This window comes from Nanorana parkeri, unplaced genomic scaffold, assembly GCF_000935625.1.
Source record: "Nanorana parkeri isolate BGI_ZX_2015 unplaced genomic scaffold, ASM93562v1 scaffold1452, whole genome shotgun sequence".
Lineage (NCBI taxonomy): Eukaryota > Metazoa > Chordata > Amphibia > Anura > Dicroglossidae > Nanorana > Nanorana parkeri.
In genome coordinates this window covers 284,214-300,667 of record NW_017307720.1, presented here as the reverse complement: position 1 = coordinate 300,667, position 16,454 = coordinate 284,214, and the positions used below count along the sequence as shown (strand labels likewise).

Genomic DNA, 16,454 nt, shown 5'->3' with positions numbered 1-16,454 from the left:
GCCCCCCTTCAATTACATTATTAAAAAAAATCTTCCCATTGTCATCACTGGATCTATGTGCTTTTGTATGCATTGTAGGCAGATCATGACTGGTAGGAGGGCCAGCAGGGGGCTGTATATAGCTTCCTGAAAACATCACAACACCTTGCCTCAGTACTCCTCAGCCCTGATGCAAGCATTGGGCTTGGTTGGAGGAGGGGAGTTCCTTGGCATACCTGCCGTAGGTAATGCCCACATGAGAGGCTCTCTTTTAATGAGGTGGGCCTCTTCCAAAGGGGTGGGCCCGAGACAGTCATGCCCTGTTTTCCAGGTTCCTGTATGTTTATCTGTTTTTCTGCCTTGCTTGACCTCTGCCTGAATGGCGACTTCTTTTATGCCTAACCTACTTTGCTTCTGTCAACTCACCGGCTGTCATCACCTGGGAATGCGTGTCAGAGGTGACACAAGGGGCCCAGTTAAGTATTGGTGGTTCAGAGTGAGTAATTTCAATGGGGAAATTATATAGTATGTCGCAGTGACTAGAGTTGATAAGTCCTCCTCCATAGAAGCCATGATTCTCGTTGGATCCTAAGCCCTACTCCGTAGAAGCCATGGTTCTAGTTAGGTCCCAAAACTTTCTCCATAGAAGCCATGGTTTTTGTTGGGTCCCATGCCCTTCTCCATAGAAGCCAAGGTTCCCATTGTGTCCCAAGCCCTACACCATAGAAGCCTTGGTTCATGTTTGGTCCCAAGCCCTTTTCCATAGAAGCCATGGTTTGTATTGGTTCCCAAGCCCTTCTGCATAGAAGCCATGATTTTAATGGGTCTTAAGCCCTACTCCATAGAAGCCATGGTTCTAGTTGGGTCCCAAAACTTTCTCCATAGAAGCCATGGTTCTAGTTGGGTCCCAAAACTTTCTCCATAGAAGCCAAGACTCTCATTGGGTCCCAAGCCTTACACCATAGAAGCCATGGTTCTTGTTTGGTCCCAAGCCCTTCTCAATAGAAGCCATAATTCCCTCCCTACTCCGTAGAAGCCATGGTTCTAGTTAGGTCCCAAAACTTTCTCCATAGAAGCCATGGTTTTTGTTGGGTCCCATGCCCTTCTCCATAGAAGCCAAGGTTCCCATTGTGTCCCAAGCCCTACACCATAGAAGCCTTGGTTCATGTTTGGTCCCAAGCCCTTTTCCATAGAAGCCATGGTTTGTATTGGTTCCCAAGCCCTTCTGCATAGAAGCCATGATTTTAATGGGTCTTAAGCCCTACTCCATAGAAGCCATGGTTCTAGTTGGGTCCCAAAACTTTCTCCATAGAAGCCATGGTTCTAGTTGGGTCCCAAAACTTTCTCCATAGAAGCCATGGTTCTAGTTGGGTCCCAAAACTTTCTCCATAGAAGCCAAGACTCTCATTGGGTCCCAAGCCTTACACCATAGAAGCCATGGTTCTTGTTTGGTCCCAAGCCCTTCTCAATAGAAGCCATAATTCCCATGGGTCCTAAGCCCTACGTCATAGAAGGCATGGTTATCATTGGGTCCCAAGCCCTACACCATAGAAGCCATAGTCCTCATTGGGTCCCAAGCCCCACTCCATAGAAGCCATGATTCTTGTTGGGTCCCAAGCCCTTATCCATAGAAACCCTTATTTTCGCTGGGTCCTAGGCCATTCTTCATAAAAGCCATGGTTCTTTTTGGGTCCCAAACCCTGCTCCATAGAAGCCATGGTTTCCATACAGTGCACTGATGATAGCCAAAAACCCTGAAGCAGCTGTTAAGCAGTTTGGAATAAATGTCTCTATAATATTAGGCTATATTCATACTATAAACCAGCATTTGTGGATATGCATTTGGCTGTTGGGGCATAAATCAGTGATTTGCATGGCTCCACCCACTGTCCTAAAATGAGGAATAGTCCTCAAGGCTTCAAGCAGGCATACCTTCTCTTTCTTCGGGAGGACCTCACTCTCATTCGCCTATGTCTTGCAAATCATTTATTTTATATGTGGGAGGAAGTCCAGCTCCCGCTGCACTTCCTAGCTGCTCTGACTTTAAAGGAGAACTATGGGGTTAAGGCTTTTCCCCATAGTTCTCCTTAGAGTAACGGGAGGACACAAACTAGCGTCCTCCCGTCACCCTAGGCTCAGTATACCACGAGCTGTAGGTATACTGAGATGCCGCAGCTGAAGCGGATCCTGACAATTGTGACTGTGACTGACAGCTGGCTCTGCCTATCTAGAGGCAGAGCCAGCTGTAGCCGCCCCCTCGTCCGTCCGTTCCGCCAGTCAGCGCTGGCGGATCGGAGCGGGGAATCCAGCCGTGACAGGATCGAGAGGTGAGCGAACGCCGGTATGTGTTCGCTCACCTCCCGATCTACTGAGCCGACCTGTGACAGTCTCATTGTCACAGGTCGGCTAGAACTATGAGGATGAGTGAAAAGCACCCACCTCATAGTTCTCCTTTAAGAGCTACAGGTCTCATAGACCAGTGCTACAGTTGTATCTCCGTCCTCCTCTCCTCCAGGACAGTCACAAAGTGGGGCCTGGTGTTGTGCGTTTTCTAGCTTACATTTGACGTCGCCGTCGGTAAGCGGAATGCGGATCCCAATTATTTTTTACAGGGAAGTCTGCGGAGGTTTTGTATTAATAACGGGGAATGTCACGTGTCCATCTTACCTACAGATGACGCTTAGCGGAGTCCCTCTTTAGCTAATGAACCTTCTGCGTAATTAGTCTATTGACTGAAGTGAGATCTCTGTTAATTAAAGTGGGATTTACATTATTACAGAACATAATCCCATTTTTACGTTTCAGCATCAACACAGATGGGTCCACTTATGTATACCGCAAACAGTTGTCCCGGCTGTTGCAGCCAATCGGGGCTTCCTGTCTATTCCCTAGCCGGCCATGGAGAAGCGATGACGGCTATCCGATTGATTGCTCTGGCTACACAGACAATTAAGTCTGCTCGTTCTTTTAATGAGCCAGTCCCTGTCACAAACCTTTTCAGTAGAAAAAGTAGTAGGAAAATCTCCCCATTGTGGGAGGGGCAGAGACACAAATTACTGGAGGAAATCTCACCATTGTGGGAGGGGCAGACACAAACTACTGGGGGAAATCTCACCATTGAGGGAGGGGCAGAGACACAAACTACTGGAGGAAATATCACCATTGTGGGAGGGGCAGAGACACAAACTACTGGAGGAAATCTCACCATTGTGGGAGGGGCAGAGAAACAAACTACTGGGGGAAATCTCACCATTGAGGGAGGGGCAGAGACACAAGCTACTGGGAGAAATATCACCATTGAGGGAGGGGCAGAGACACAGGCTACTGGGGGAAATCTCACCATTGAGGGAGGGGCAGAGACACAAGCTACTGGGAGAAATATCACCATTGAGGGAGGGGCAGAGACACAGGCTACTGGGGGAAATCTCACCATTGAGGGAGGGGCAGAGACACAAACTAGGAACCTCTGAGAGATATAAAATACCAGCAGACAGTGGGGGGTGGAGTTATTATCTAGAAAGACCTTGCATCTATCGTAGTCATCCCTCCTCACCTCTCGCAGACACGTACGGTCCAAGCAGCGATAATCCACAGCGATATGCTGAAGACCAGCAGCACAGTTCCAGGGCAGATGGTCATTAGGGTCTTCATGACGAAGCGGGTGTTGAAGTTGATCTTGTTGAGCGCCCCGATGCTGCGGGAGGAGGCGTCCGTAAAGAGTTTACTGTGCAAGAGCATGACGCGGGCGATCAGGTAGAGCCTCAGAAACATGGGGATGGAGAGGATAATGTCCACGTCGGCCTCAGCCTGCGACGGCGTGTAGGAAAAGGCCAGACGGGCATTCCAGAAAAACTTGTACTCCCCGGGAATGGGGTGTATGGCACAAATGACCAGCTCCAGGCTGATGTAAAATATCCGCTCGTAAGTCATCGCGATCCGCCAGTCATCCGCTCCATTGTCGATGATGAATAGCTGGAGAAGAAGGAAAGAGACAAAGAAAAAAAAATTCAAATTAACATCTACAGCACTGCCACATCGAAAATTGATTTTTCAGTATTTGGTGAAGTGCGGAGAGGTAAACCTCCCTAACAGTCTCTTCTATCTCTTTGGAGCTCTGCTAGTGTAATCTCGCTACAGAGTTCCCGGGTCTGTACACCAGCTGTGCCCATTATGAGGGGCTCCCACCCTCCCTGTGCGGAGTTCCCGGGTCTGTACACCCGCTGTGCCCATTATGAGGGGCTCCCACCATCCCTGTGCTGAGTTCCCGGGTCTATACAACTGCTGTGCCCATTATGAGGGGCTCCCACCATCCCTGTGCTGAGTTCCCGGGTCTGTACACCTGTTGTGCCCATTATGAGGAGCTCCCACCATCCCTGTGCTGAGTTCCCGGGTCTGTACACCACCTGTGCCCATTATGAGGGGCCCACCATCCCTGAGCTTAGTTCCTGGGTCTGTACATCTTCTGTGCCCATGTCAAAGTGTTTCCACCATATCTGTGGTGAGTTTCTGGTTCTGTGCACCTGCTGTGCCCATTACGAGGGGCTCCCAACATCCTTGAGCTGAGTTCCTGGTTCTGTAAACCTGCTGTGCCCATTATGAGGGGTTCCCACCATCCCTGTGCTGAGTTCCCGGGTCTGTACCCCTGCTGTACCCATTATGAGGGGCTCCCACCATCCCTGTGCTGAGTTCCCGGGTCTGTACACCTGCTGTGCCCATTATGAGGGGCTCCCACCATCCCTGTGCTGAGTTCCCGGGTCTGTACACCTGCTGTGCCCATTATGAGGAGCTCCCACCATCCCTGTGCTGAGTTCCTGGGTCTGTACACCTGCTGTGCCCATTATGAGGGGTTCCCGCCATCCCTGGTGGGGATCGAGGTCACAAGTGAAAGGTCCCTGTGTTTTTATAGGCAGGAACCAACCAGCAAAGTGGGCTGATGAGCGGTTTCTCCATATTTAGAGGTGGGGAGGGGGGGTATGATTTGGGTGTGCCCATGGCGAAAGTGGGCAGAAGAAATGCAGACCGTGAGGGTAACAGTGAAGTTTTATTATAAGATAGTAATGTGAGAGGAAAGATTGCATCGGTCCTGTCTGTCGTCCAGTAAGAATACAACATGATGTGTGACATCAGAACCCAAATGTGCCGCTGGCCTGCAGCCTTCTAGGTAACAGCCTTCCACACGAGAGGCCTGGCTGGCAATATGGCTGCAGACGGAAGGGAAGCACGACTTCCTGGGATTTTATTTTTAGACCATCTCAGCTTCTGTTCAGTCAGATCTACAACCTAATAATTAGGATGCGAACAAACGCCGACTTTTTTATCTTTTTCTACCATTTCCTCCCATCTGTGAAAATGTGTCTGAATCCCTTCAGTGATTCCCGTATAAAATCCATTTCTTTATTCTGGAAATTTGCAAATTTTTTCCCTTTTTAATTGGACCTTTCACTGCTGCTTCATTGAACCCACCTGTTCCTGATGTAAATAGCGTTTCCCCCCCCCTTTATTCAATGCAGATGAAGCGGTAGATTCTTCAGACGCGGCTGTTTATGGAGCTGGTGGTAATTATGCGCATTAATGCTGCACGCTTTGTCACCAGAACCTGCCATGATGATGATGGAGTGACAGCGGGAGGCTGAGGAACTCTTGTTTTTATGGGAGCCTGTCACTTTGACGTTACGGCAGCCATTTTGAACGGCGGAGTTGGCGAGGTCACTGAGAGTGTTGTGTTTTAGGTTGAAAGATGTCTCTGGTATACTTTGGGCAAGGCCTGAGGATGGAGGCCTGAGGAATTCTTGTTTTTATGGGAGCCTGTCACTTTGACGTTACGGCAGCCATTTTGAACCCCGTGCCAATATGGCGGAGTTGGCGAGGTCACTGAGGGTATTGTGTTTTAGGTTAAAAGAGGTCTCCGGTGTACTTTGGGCAAGGCTTCCATTGCTGAAGGATAGTCTGTCTTGTATGACTAGAAGGGTGGAGAGCCATCAGGGAAGCTGAAAGTATGGAGCATGGTCAGGGGTACTGGAAGCATAGGGACGAGTAGGGGAAGCTGAAAGGATAGAGGCCATTCATAGATGCTAGGAGGATAGAGGATAATCAAGGGTACTGGAAGGATGAAGGACTCTCTGGAAATAAAGGTTGGTTAGTGGTAGTAGAATAATGAAGGGCTCTTGAGGAATTAGAAGGATGGAAGTTGGTGAGTGGTACCGGAAGCTTAAAGGCTAGTTAGGGGAGTTTTTAGTATGGAGGTTGATGAGTGATACTGGAAGGTTGGAGGCCAGTCAGTTGAGTTGGAACGATGGGGGGCATTCATAGGAGCTAGAAGTGTGGAGGATAGTTTTGGGTACTGGAAGGATGGAGGCAGGTCAGGGGAGTTGGAAGAATGGAGGTTAGTGAATAGATGTAGACATGTTGGAAACCAACCAAACGGACATAGTCTGCTGAGTAGAGCTGAGATAGTGAAGACCAGTCAGTGAGGTAGAAGGATGGAAGATGTTCAATGGTGCTGGAAGGATGGAGGCCAGTAACTATAGTTGGAGGGATGGTGCGCATTCTTAGGAGCTAGAAGCATGGAGGATAGTCTTGGGTACTGGAAAGGTGGAGGCACGTCAGGGGGGTTGGAAGGATGGAGGTTCGTCAATGGATGTAGAAAATTTGGAAGCCAACCCAGGGGCTGAACGGATAAAGTCTGGTGAGGAGAGCTGGAAGGATGGAGGGCATTCATATGAGCTAGAAGTATGGAGGATAGTCTTGGTACTGAAAGGATAGAGGCAAGTTGGGGAAGTTGGAAGCATGAAGGTTGGTGAGTGGATGTAGAAAATGTGGAAGCCAACCAGGAAGCTGAAGGGACATAGTCTGGTGAGTGGAGCTGAATGTGTGAAGACCACTCAGTGAGTTCAAAGTATGGATGATGTTCAGTGGTGCTGAAAGGATGGAGGCTAGCCATAGGTACCAAATAAATGGAGACTAGTAAGGGGAGAAACAAATATGGAGGTCGATGGTTGATTCTAGAAAATCTGGAAGCCAACCAGGGAGCTGAAGGAATAGAGTCTGGCGAGTAGAGCTGAAAGTGTGAAGACCAGTCAGTGAGTTAGAAGGACGGAAGATGTTCAATAGTGCTGGAGGGATGTAGGCCATTACTGGGAGTTAAGAGGATGGAGGGCAGTCACAGGAGCTAGAAGCATGGAGGATAGTCTCAGGTACTGGAAGGATGGAGGCAAGTCTGGGAAGTTGAAGGGATGAAGCTGGTGAGTGGATGTAGAAAATATGGAAGCCAACCAGGGAGGTGAAGGGATAGAGCCTGGTGAGTAGAGCTGAAAGTGGGAAGACCAGTCAGTGAGTGAGAAGGATGGAAGATGTTTAGTGGTGCTGGCGGGATGGAGGCCATTAATAGGAGCTAGAAACATGGAGGATAGTCTTGAGTACTTGAAGGATAGGAGCAAGTCTGGGAAGTTGAAGGGATGAAGGTTGGTGAGTGGATGTAGAAAATCTGCAAGCCAACCAGGGAGGTGAAGGGATAGAGTCTAATGAGTAGAGCTGAAATTGGGAAGACCAGTCAGTGAGTTAGAAGGATGGAAGATGTTCAGTGGTGCTGGCAGGATGGATGCCATTCATAGGAGCTAGAAGCATGGAGGATAGTCTTGAGTACTGAAAGAATGGAGGCAAGTCTGGGAAGATGAAGGGATGAAGGTTGGTGAGTGGATGTAGAAAGTATGGAAGCCAACCAGGGAGGTGAAGGGATAGAGTCTGGTGAAAGGAGCTAAATGTGTGAAGACCAGTCAGTGAGTTGGAAGGATGGATGACATTCGGTGATGTTGAAGGGATGGAGGCTAGCCAGAGGAAACAAAAGATCGGAGACTGGTAATTGGAGATTAAAAAAATTAGGTTGTTGGTAGGTTCTAGAAAAACAGGGGCCAATCAGGCAGCTAAACGGTTAGAGTCTGGTAAGTGAAGCTAAAACACAGTAAACCAGTCATCAGAATTGGATGGGTGGAGATTGTTGAGTGGTTCTAGGAAAATGGAGGCCAGCCATTGACACCGGAAGGATGAAGGACAGTCAGTAGAACTTAAAAGACAGAGACTGGTTGGTGGAACTGACTGGATGAATGGAGGTCAGATAGTGTAGCTAGAAGTCATTCTGGTGTAAATTTTACCCCAAACCCACACAATGAGGCCTCCTAAGACCCCGGCCGATTCTTCTCTAAGCCTTTCACAAAGCATCAGCTCTGCAGCCAACCGGGGGTGTAATAGCTCAGATGTGACCTAATCCTTTATCTGACTGGAACAGAGCTCACACGGCCTAATGCAGCACTTATACCGCAGTCCTGGCACCGGCTCGGCACTTGGCTAATTCTCTGCTCTTCACATATCTTATGTTGGATCATCCTGAGCTTTGTGCTGAGACTCTCAGACATCTTCTCCCTTCCCTTATCAGTCTCCATCAGTCATAGAGAACTAAACACAACTGTTCGCGACGCCGGGATGAGGATCGTACAAAGTGTAAAAGGGTATAAATTACATCAAGGATAAGAGCAATACAGTTTGGCTGCAGTACCTGAAGACGGCACACAGAGGCGCTACAGTGACATGTCCTTATTGGATAAAATGAGGGTACAGTCTTCTACAGCTACCAAAACATTCAGATCTCTCTTCCCTATAGCCAGGGCAACGGTACTCTGTACATAGGAGGTCTCTGAATCCTCATCCCCCTGCTTCTGTAATTGGTCTAGTACAGGGGTACCCAAACTTCATTCCTTCAGCTGTGGTGACCTGACCTTTGCTCTTCAAAAGCTTTTACTGCTGCCGGTAGACACAGAACCTGCTAGTTACTGATCTGCAAACCTTCTCAGACAAACAGCAGTGACTTTTTAATGAATTCTATGCTGAACGAGCAGATGGAGATGACATGTGGCAGATATGAATGGCAGCAGATTGGAATAGCTCCAGGGCTGCAGATAACAATATAAGTAGGTACCTGATCTGTAATTCATGGTAGGTCTCCTAATACTCTGAAACTCCAGCCGAGACCCCCTGACCATTTATACTCACCTGCGCCACGCTGCCACGTGAGGACATACCCAATACTTTTAGGTATAGGGGAGCATGTGACCTTCTCCCCGTCTTCCCAGGATGCAGTGCTTTCAGCGCCTGGTTGCCAGGTCCTTACACCGTCCCATGGTTGAAAAGGTTATCATACTGTGTAAGCTCTGACACCAATTGTCACAGAGATTTGACCCATGTGACCTTCCCCCGTCCTCCCAGGGTACAGTGGTTTCGGCGTCTGGTTGCCAGGTCTTAACACCGTCCCGTGGTTGAGAAGGTTATCATCCCGTGTAAGCTCTGACACCAATGGTCGCGGAGCTTACACAGAGATTAGAGCCATGTGACCTTCTTTCCGTCCTCCCAGGATGCAGTGCTTTCAGCGCCTGGTCGCCAGGTCTTTAACACCGCCCCACGGTTCAGAAGGTTATCATCCCGTGTAAGCTCTGACACCAATTGTCACGGAGCTTACACAGAGATTAGACCCATGTGACCTGCTCTCCTTCCTCCCAGGATGCAGTGCTTCCAACACCTGGTCGCCAGGTCTTAAAGGAGAACTATGGGGTCAGTGTTTTTCCCCATAGTTCTCCTTGGGGTAACGGGAGGACACAAACTAGCGTCCTCCCGTTACCCTAAGCTCAGTATACCGCAAGCTACAGCTCGCGGTATACTGAGACGCCGCACCTGGAGCGGATCCCGACGTAGCTGACGGGATCCGCCCAGCTGCGTGAGGGACGGCTGGCTCTGCCTATCTAGAGGCAGAGCCAGCTGTACCCGCCCCCTCCCCCGTCCGTTCTGCCAGTCAGCGCTGGCGGATCGGAGCGGGGAGAGGGGAATCCAGCCCCTCCCCCTGTCACGGCTGAGAGCCGTGACAGGATCGAGAGGTGAGGGAACCCGGTATGTGTTCCCTCACCTCCCGATCTACTGAGCCGACCTGTGACAGTCTCATTGTCACAGGTCGGCTAGAACTATGAGGTGAGTGGAAATCACTCACCTCATAGTTCTCCTTTAACACCGTCCCATGGTGGAGAAGGTTATCATCCCGTGTACGCTCTGACACCAATTGTCGCAGAGCTTACACTGAGGTTAGACCCATGTGACCTTCTCCCCGTCCTCCCGGGATGCAGTGCTTTCAGCGCCTGGTTGCCAGGTCTTAACACCTTCCCATGGTCGAGAAGGTCATCATCCCGTGTAGGGTTGCACAGATACCAAGTACAGTACTCGGTACAAGTAAGAGTACATGTACCGATACTTTGAGCTCCAAGACTAGACTAGAGAAAAATTCCAAAATTAGGAGGCCGCTGTCATGTGTAAGGAGCACACGGAGCTCCCGGGATTTGTACATCTTTGTTTTAATGTTCGATTTTGTTTTTATAAATAAAGGGATGCACAGATACCAGTTTTGCGAGTACGAGTACTTACAAGTACGAGTACTGATACATTTTTCTTTATTGTCATGTGACAGTTTTTCTAAAACAATACAGACTAATGATTTCAGGACAGTGGTGGAGCGCCAGAGCCGGGTCCCAGCTGCAACCTCTGCAACCCTGGTAGTTCTAATGAAAATGCCAAGTATCTGCACTGGTACTCGAAAAGTATCTGTGCATCCCTAATCCCGTGTAAGCTCTGACACCGTTTGTCGCGGAGCTTACACAGAGATTAGACCCATGTGAGCAAATCACAAGAGAACGGTGCGTATTATTGGATGGGGTAAAGCTTCTGTCAAGAGGACCTGTCACCTTGCCCATTCAGGGCTAACTTCCTTAGTTGGCAGCTCCAGGACCCGGGGAAATGGACCCTACACACACACACAGGAGGCCAGATGTGGACCTCCTGGCCTTCAGGTTCAACACAACCTGGAGAGGTTTGCCTCCATATATTGTTATCCTCCAGCGGAAGCTTTGATGGCTCCTTGGGACCCCGATCCATGTCTACACCCCATGCTACAGCCAAGGCTCCCATCCAGCACCAGATCCTGGACCTGGAGAGACCCGGCACCGCGCGGCATGCTGCAGTGTTGTGACTTTCCACCATTCCCGGTGGCAGGCGTCAGCGCTGGCTGGGATATTCGGCCGTGACATGCAACAGCTGCCCTGACAGGTCCCCATTCCCGGGAAGGACATATCCGTTGAAAAGGCTTTCCCGATAGACTGGGAGAAAAGTTCATTTAACACGGTCGGATCTGACCAGATGGAGTTACCATGGGAACTGACTCAAAGACCAGAACTCATCTAATTAAGATCCCCCAGAGGAAAAAGGACACAGCCTTCCTTCATGAACCTTCCCGCCAGGCGGCAGGGACCGCAGGGCTGCTGATGGCCGAGGAAGCTGGAGCCTGGAACCCTGTCTATTTCCTGAACTCTGGGCACAGAAACTTCCATTTAAAAATAATATTAGTCACAAAGGATATAAACACACATTGTACGCACCGAATGCCTTTGCAAACCCAGATATTACCTTGTACAAGTAGCCGTGACTGTGCTCTACAGAGAGCAGAGCTATGGGAAGGACCCAGCTGGCCCCACCCACTACAGGAAACTACGGGAGGGGGTGGGTTTGTCACCTTGCACAAAGAGAGAAAGCAGCAGTGAGCGGTCTTTATTACAGGAGGGGGTGGGTAGAAGACCAGTCACCTTGCACAAAGAGAGAAAGCAGCAGTGAGCGGTCTTTATGACAGGAGGGGGCGGAGACAAGACCAGTCACGCTGCACAAGGAGAGAGAGTGGCAGTGACCGGTCTTTATTACAGGAGGGGGTGGGTAGAAGACCAGTCACCTTGCACAAAGAGGGAAAGCAGCAGTGAGCGGTCTTTATTACATGAGGGGGCGGAGACAAGACCAGTCACCCTGCACAAGGAGGGAGATCAGCACACTCTGTCGTCACATTAATCGTCTGCCTCCTTGTGGTGCTTCTCCCTTCCCTAGTGTGAGCTCTGCTTCAACCCACTTCCTCTGAGCCCTGGTTGTCCTGGACCCACCCCCAGCCTGTGAATAGGCAGTGAAAGGAGAAGCAGCACAGTGATGAGCTCATCTCCCTGTCACTCTGCTCTCTCCTACTATCAGCACTCTTCTTGTCAGCACATGAACTGATTGCAAGAGGCTGATTCCAAGTCATATTCAGGACGTTACACGGCTTGTCTCTTTAAAACAACAGTGCAGTTCACCTTTAAGGTACACGGGGTTCTCTCCTCTCCATCACCCGGCAGATCGGCTGCCTCCAAAAAAAGCATAAAATGGGATTTGGTCTCTGTGTTCAGCTGGAAGGCACCGCGGGCGACTTTGCTTTCCTGAGCAGCGAACAATCCATTTAAGAAATGACTCGCTTCCAGCCTCACATCCCCCACCCTCCACCTGTCCTGTAATGATTTACGGCTCTTTTCCGCCCGCTAAGTCAGCATTTGCCGCGGCGTAAGTGCATCAAATAAAACGCGTCGGAATTATCTAAAAGCAAATAAAATGATCCATCTCATTTATTATCGCTAATAGATCGGAGACCGCCATTAGAGGTGGAAGAAAAAAACAAAAACGCCGCCCTCTCCAAAAACCTTTCCGCTGTCATTACATTTCTTATTATAGGCCCGGTGATGTCATCTCTGGGTCTCTGCGCTTCTCTATGTAATGCAGGCAGATCATGGCTGGGGGGAGGGGAGCCGTGATCCTTTGTGCGTCCATCAAAAATCCTCCGGGTCATCTCTGGCCAGTGTTGTCTCACAAGATCAATAAAGTACAGAATGCTCAGTAATGTGCCAGTGTGACACTTCCAGGTGTTTATTGTCTCTCACAGAGATCACATGACTCCCCCTGACAATGGCTTCATCTGCTTCCCTCTCCCGAAATGCGGCGCCATCTATGTTCAGGCGTCATCCAGGGTCACCATCTACTTCCTGGACTGAGATCAGCCCCTGCTGCAGCCTCCCGCTTGTTACAGAGTTACAGTGTATAGACTGAATGATCACTGGGGGAGGGGAGACTAAGGAAATGCTTCCACCTGCCTGCAGCAGACTGATCACTGGGAGGGGAGACTAAGGAAATGCTTCCACCTGCCTGCAGCAGACTGATCACTGGGGGAGGGAAGACTGAGGAAATGCTTCCTCCTGCCTGCAGCGTTGATCACTGGGGGAGGGGAGACTGAGGAAATGCTGCCTCCTGCCTGCAGCAGACTGATCACTGGGGGGAGGGGAGGCTGAGGAAATGCTTCCTCCTGCTTGCAGCAGACTGATCACTGGGGGGAGGGGAGACTGAGGAAATGCTTCCTCTTGCCTGCAGCAGACTGATCACTGGGGGGAGGGGAGACTGAGGAAATGCTTCCTCCTGCTTGCAGCAGACTGATCACTGGGGGGAGGGGAGACTGAGGAAATGCTTCCTCTTGCCTGCAGCAGACTGATGACATCATCTCAGTCCAGACAAAGTCATTGGACTGGAGCTTAAGAATGGCTGGAGCTTTTCTTTAATTTGCTGTTGCTGTTGGTATGTGGGGAATATGCCAGACTTGTACTGACAGGTCCACTTTAACCATAAAGAACCCTTACAGGTTCTCTGTACTCAGCTGATGCGCCTTGCTTTTGTACAGCCCTTTTTATGAATCGGCCCGCAGTAGAGCGCAGAGGAATGTGAAGCTGCATGGAGCGGGTTAACTGACTCGTTATAGTTAAAGGGTTTCCTCAATAGCATCCAGAGTTCAGCGGTTGCCGGGCGATATCTGATATCAAACCTGCCAGAATATGCAAAGAGATTTCCTTGGAAGGAATACGCTTCCAGAGCGGCTGCCTCCAGCTGGAGATGAGATTGGCCGTGTATCAGGCTGGAGAACAACTGCGGCTTTGTCAGCATTACCGCGAGGGGTACAGAAGTCTCCCCTTCACACGGTGCCAACACTGCTGCCACCACCCCGCAGTGCCAGACCAAGCTCCCAACCGTCCCAGTACCGCACCTGAAGCCTCCCATCCTCTTCCTGTGCTGTTCTCCCTCTTTAATGCAGAGAGATCTGAAGAAATAAAGTTCTCCTGTACGGAATACTACAAACATCCCATAATACACTTCTTACCAGGTGACAGAGTTACTATGACCAGATCCTGACAATGCCTAAAGATCTGTTTCAGTTTGTACATGTTGTCAGCTTTTATATATGGAGAAACTCCATAGAATTCTCTTACGGACCCCATGCGGACCCCATGAAGGACCTAAAAAGCATCCCTTTGCCAAATGTTTCCTAATGATATTAATCCTGAAGTATTTCTACCCTATGGACCCCACGCAGACCCCATGAAGGACCTAAAAAGCATCCCTAATGTTTCCTAATTATATTAATCCTGACGTATTTCTCCCCTAAGGACCCCACGCAGACCCCATGAAGGACCTCAAAAACATCCTTAATGTTTCCTAATGATATTAATCCTGAAGTGTTTCTCCCTTATGGACCCCACGCGGACCCTATGAAGGACCTAAGCAGCATCCCTAATGTTTCCTAATTATATTAATCCTGAAGTATTTCTCACCTATTGACCCCACGCAGACCATATGAAGGACCTAAAAAGCATCCCTTTGGCAAATGTTTCCTAATGATATTAATCCTGAAGTGTTTCTCCCTTATGGACCCCACGCGGACCCTATGAAGGACCTAAGCAGCATCCCTAATGTTTCCTAATTATATTAATCCTGAAGTATTTCTCACCTATTGACCCCACGCAGACCATATGAAGGACCTAAAAAGCATCCCTAATGTTTCCTAATGATATTAATCTTGAAGTATTTCTCACCTACGGACCCCACGCAGACCCCATGAAGAACCTAAAAAGCATCCCTTTGGCAAATGTTTCCTAATGATATTAATACTGAAGTATTTCTCACCTATGGACCCCACGCAGACCCCATGAAGGACCTAAAAAGCATCCCTTTGGCAAATGTTTCCTAATAATATTTATACGGAAGTATTTCTCACCTACAGACCCCATGCAGACCCAATGAAGGACCTAAAAAGCATCCCTAATGTTTCCTAATGATATTAATCCTGACATATTTCTCCCCTAAGGACCCCACGCGGACCCCATGAAGGACCTAAAAAGCATCCCTAATGTTTCCTAATGATATTAATCCTGAAGTATTTCTCCCCTAAGGACCCCACGCAGACCCCATGAAGGACCTCAAAAGCATCCCTAATGTTTCCTAATGATATTAATCCTGAAGTGTTTCTCCCCTGTTTCTCCCCTATGGACCCCACGCGGACCCCATGAAGGACCTAAAAAGCATCCTATGGGACTACGCGGCCGTACGCCGCCCTATGCTCACCCAACCTGCACGCCCGTGCGGGTGAGAGTACTGTCTGCATCTGAGCCAGGAAACACGCACCCGCACGGACCTGCACTTGAGGGGAGCGTAGGGCGGCGTACTAATTACACGCAGCACCTGTCCTTCCCGGGAGCTGCCCGATACAGTCGTGCACGCAGCACGGAGTTGTACGTGCCGGCCTTTTCTAGTGTGAATTAGGGCTTAGGGTAGAGGAAGGGCCTACAGACACAAGATCGCTGATTAAACTGGGTGAATTTTCTTGATACTTTCAACAGTAAAAAGTTTTGGCCCGCAGGCCCCCCCCCCTCCCGAACCATTTCTGGGCAATACCTTTATTTAGGTACATTGAATGATAACCCGGGTAGGATGCAAAGCGCCGCTCTCATGTGAATCAGCCCCAACCCTCCCCTGGCTGTGCTCCTCATCGCGGGACTGCAGAATTCACCGGCTGAAGCGGCTCCGAGTCATACCTAAAAGGCGAGCGCCGAGAACAATTGATAAAGTAGGTAATTTTCTTTTCCGTGATTACACCTACGCTGCATTATACAGGGGACGCAGCGGCGGATCGGGAAATCCTGCCCCCCCAACACCCCCATTCCCAGCCGTACTGTACGAGGAATCCGATCTCAGCAGGACATCTTTATCCTGGCAGAGTGTTCAGAACAATCTCATACTAGAATTAGACAGAAGGCGTTTGGTAGAAAAGCCTTTTATACAAAACAGCGGTGTTGTGCGGGAGGGTGGGCGTGCGCGGCGTGCCACTGAACATGCCTGCTCTGTTTTGTAAAACTGAAATGAAAAAAAATTAAAACAGATCTGCAAACACCGAGGATGGAGAGGAAATGCCGGGCCTGCAGAAAACTGTAGCCGGGAATTAAAGTAATGTATGCTAGTATATGCGTGTTTTATTTTTTAAAGCCCCACCCCCCACAATGGTGAGATTTCCTCCAGTAGTTTGCATCTCTGCCCCTCCCACAATGGTTAGATTTCCTCCAGTAGTTTGTGTCTCTGCCCCTCCCACAATGGTGAGATTTCCTCCAGTAGTTTTTGTCTCTGCCCCTCCCACAATGGTGAGATTTCCTCCAGTAGTTTGTGTCTCTGCCCCTCCCACAATGGTGAGATTTCCTCCAGTAGTTTGTGTCTCTGCCCCTCCCACAATG

At 49.5% G+C, this 16,454-nt stretch overlaps 1 protein-coding gene across 1 annotated transcript in view; it reads right to left on the bottom strand.

Moving 5' to 3' along the window:
• KCNN3 (potassium calcium-activated channel subfamily N member 3) overlaps positions 1–16,454 on the bottom strand; it is a 51,521-nt gene that overhangs the window by 31,059 nt on the left and 4,008 nt on the right. Inside the window, exon 2 of the mRNA XM_018570083.1 lies at positions 3,533–3,951. Coding sequence (XP_018425585.1) covers positions 3,533–3,951 — 419 coding nt within the window. The remainder of the gene's footprint in view (positions 1–3,532; positions 3,952–16,454) is intronic.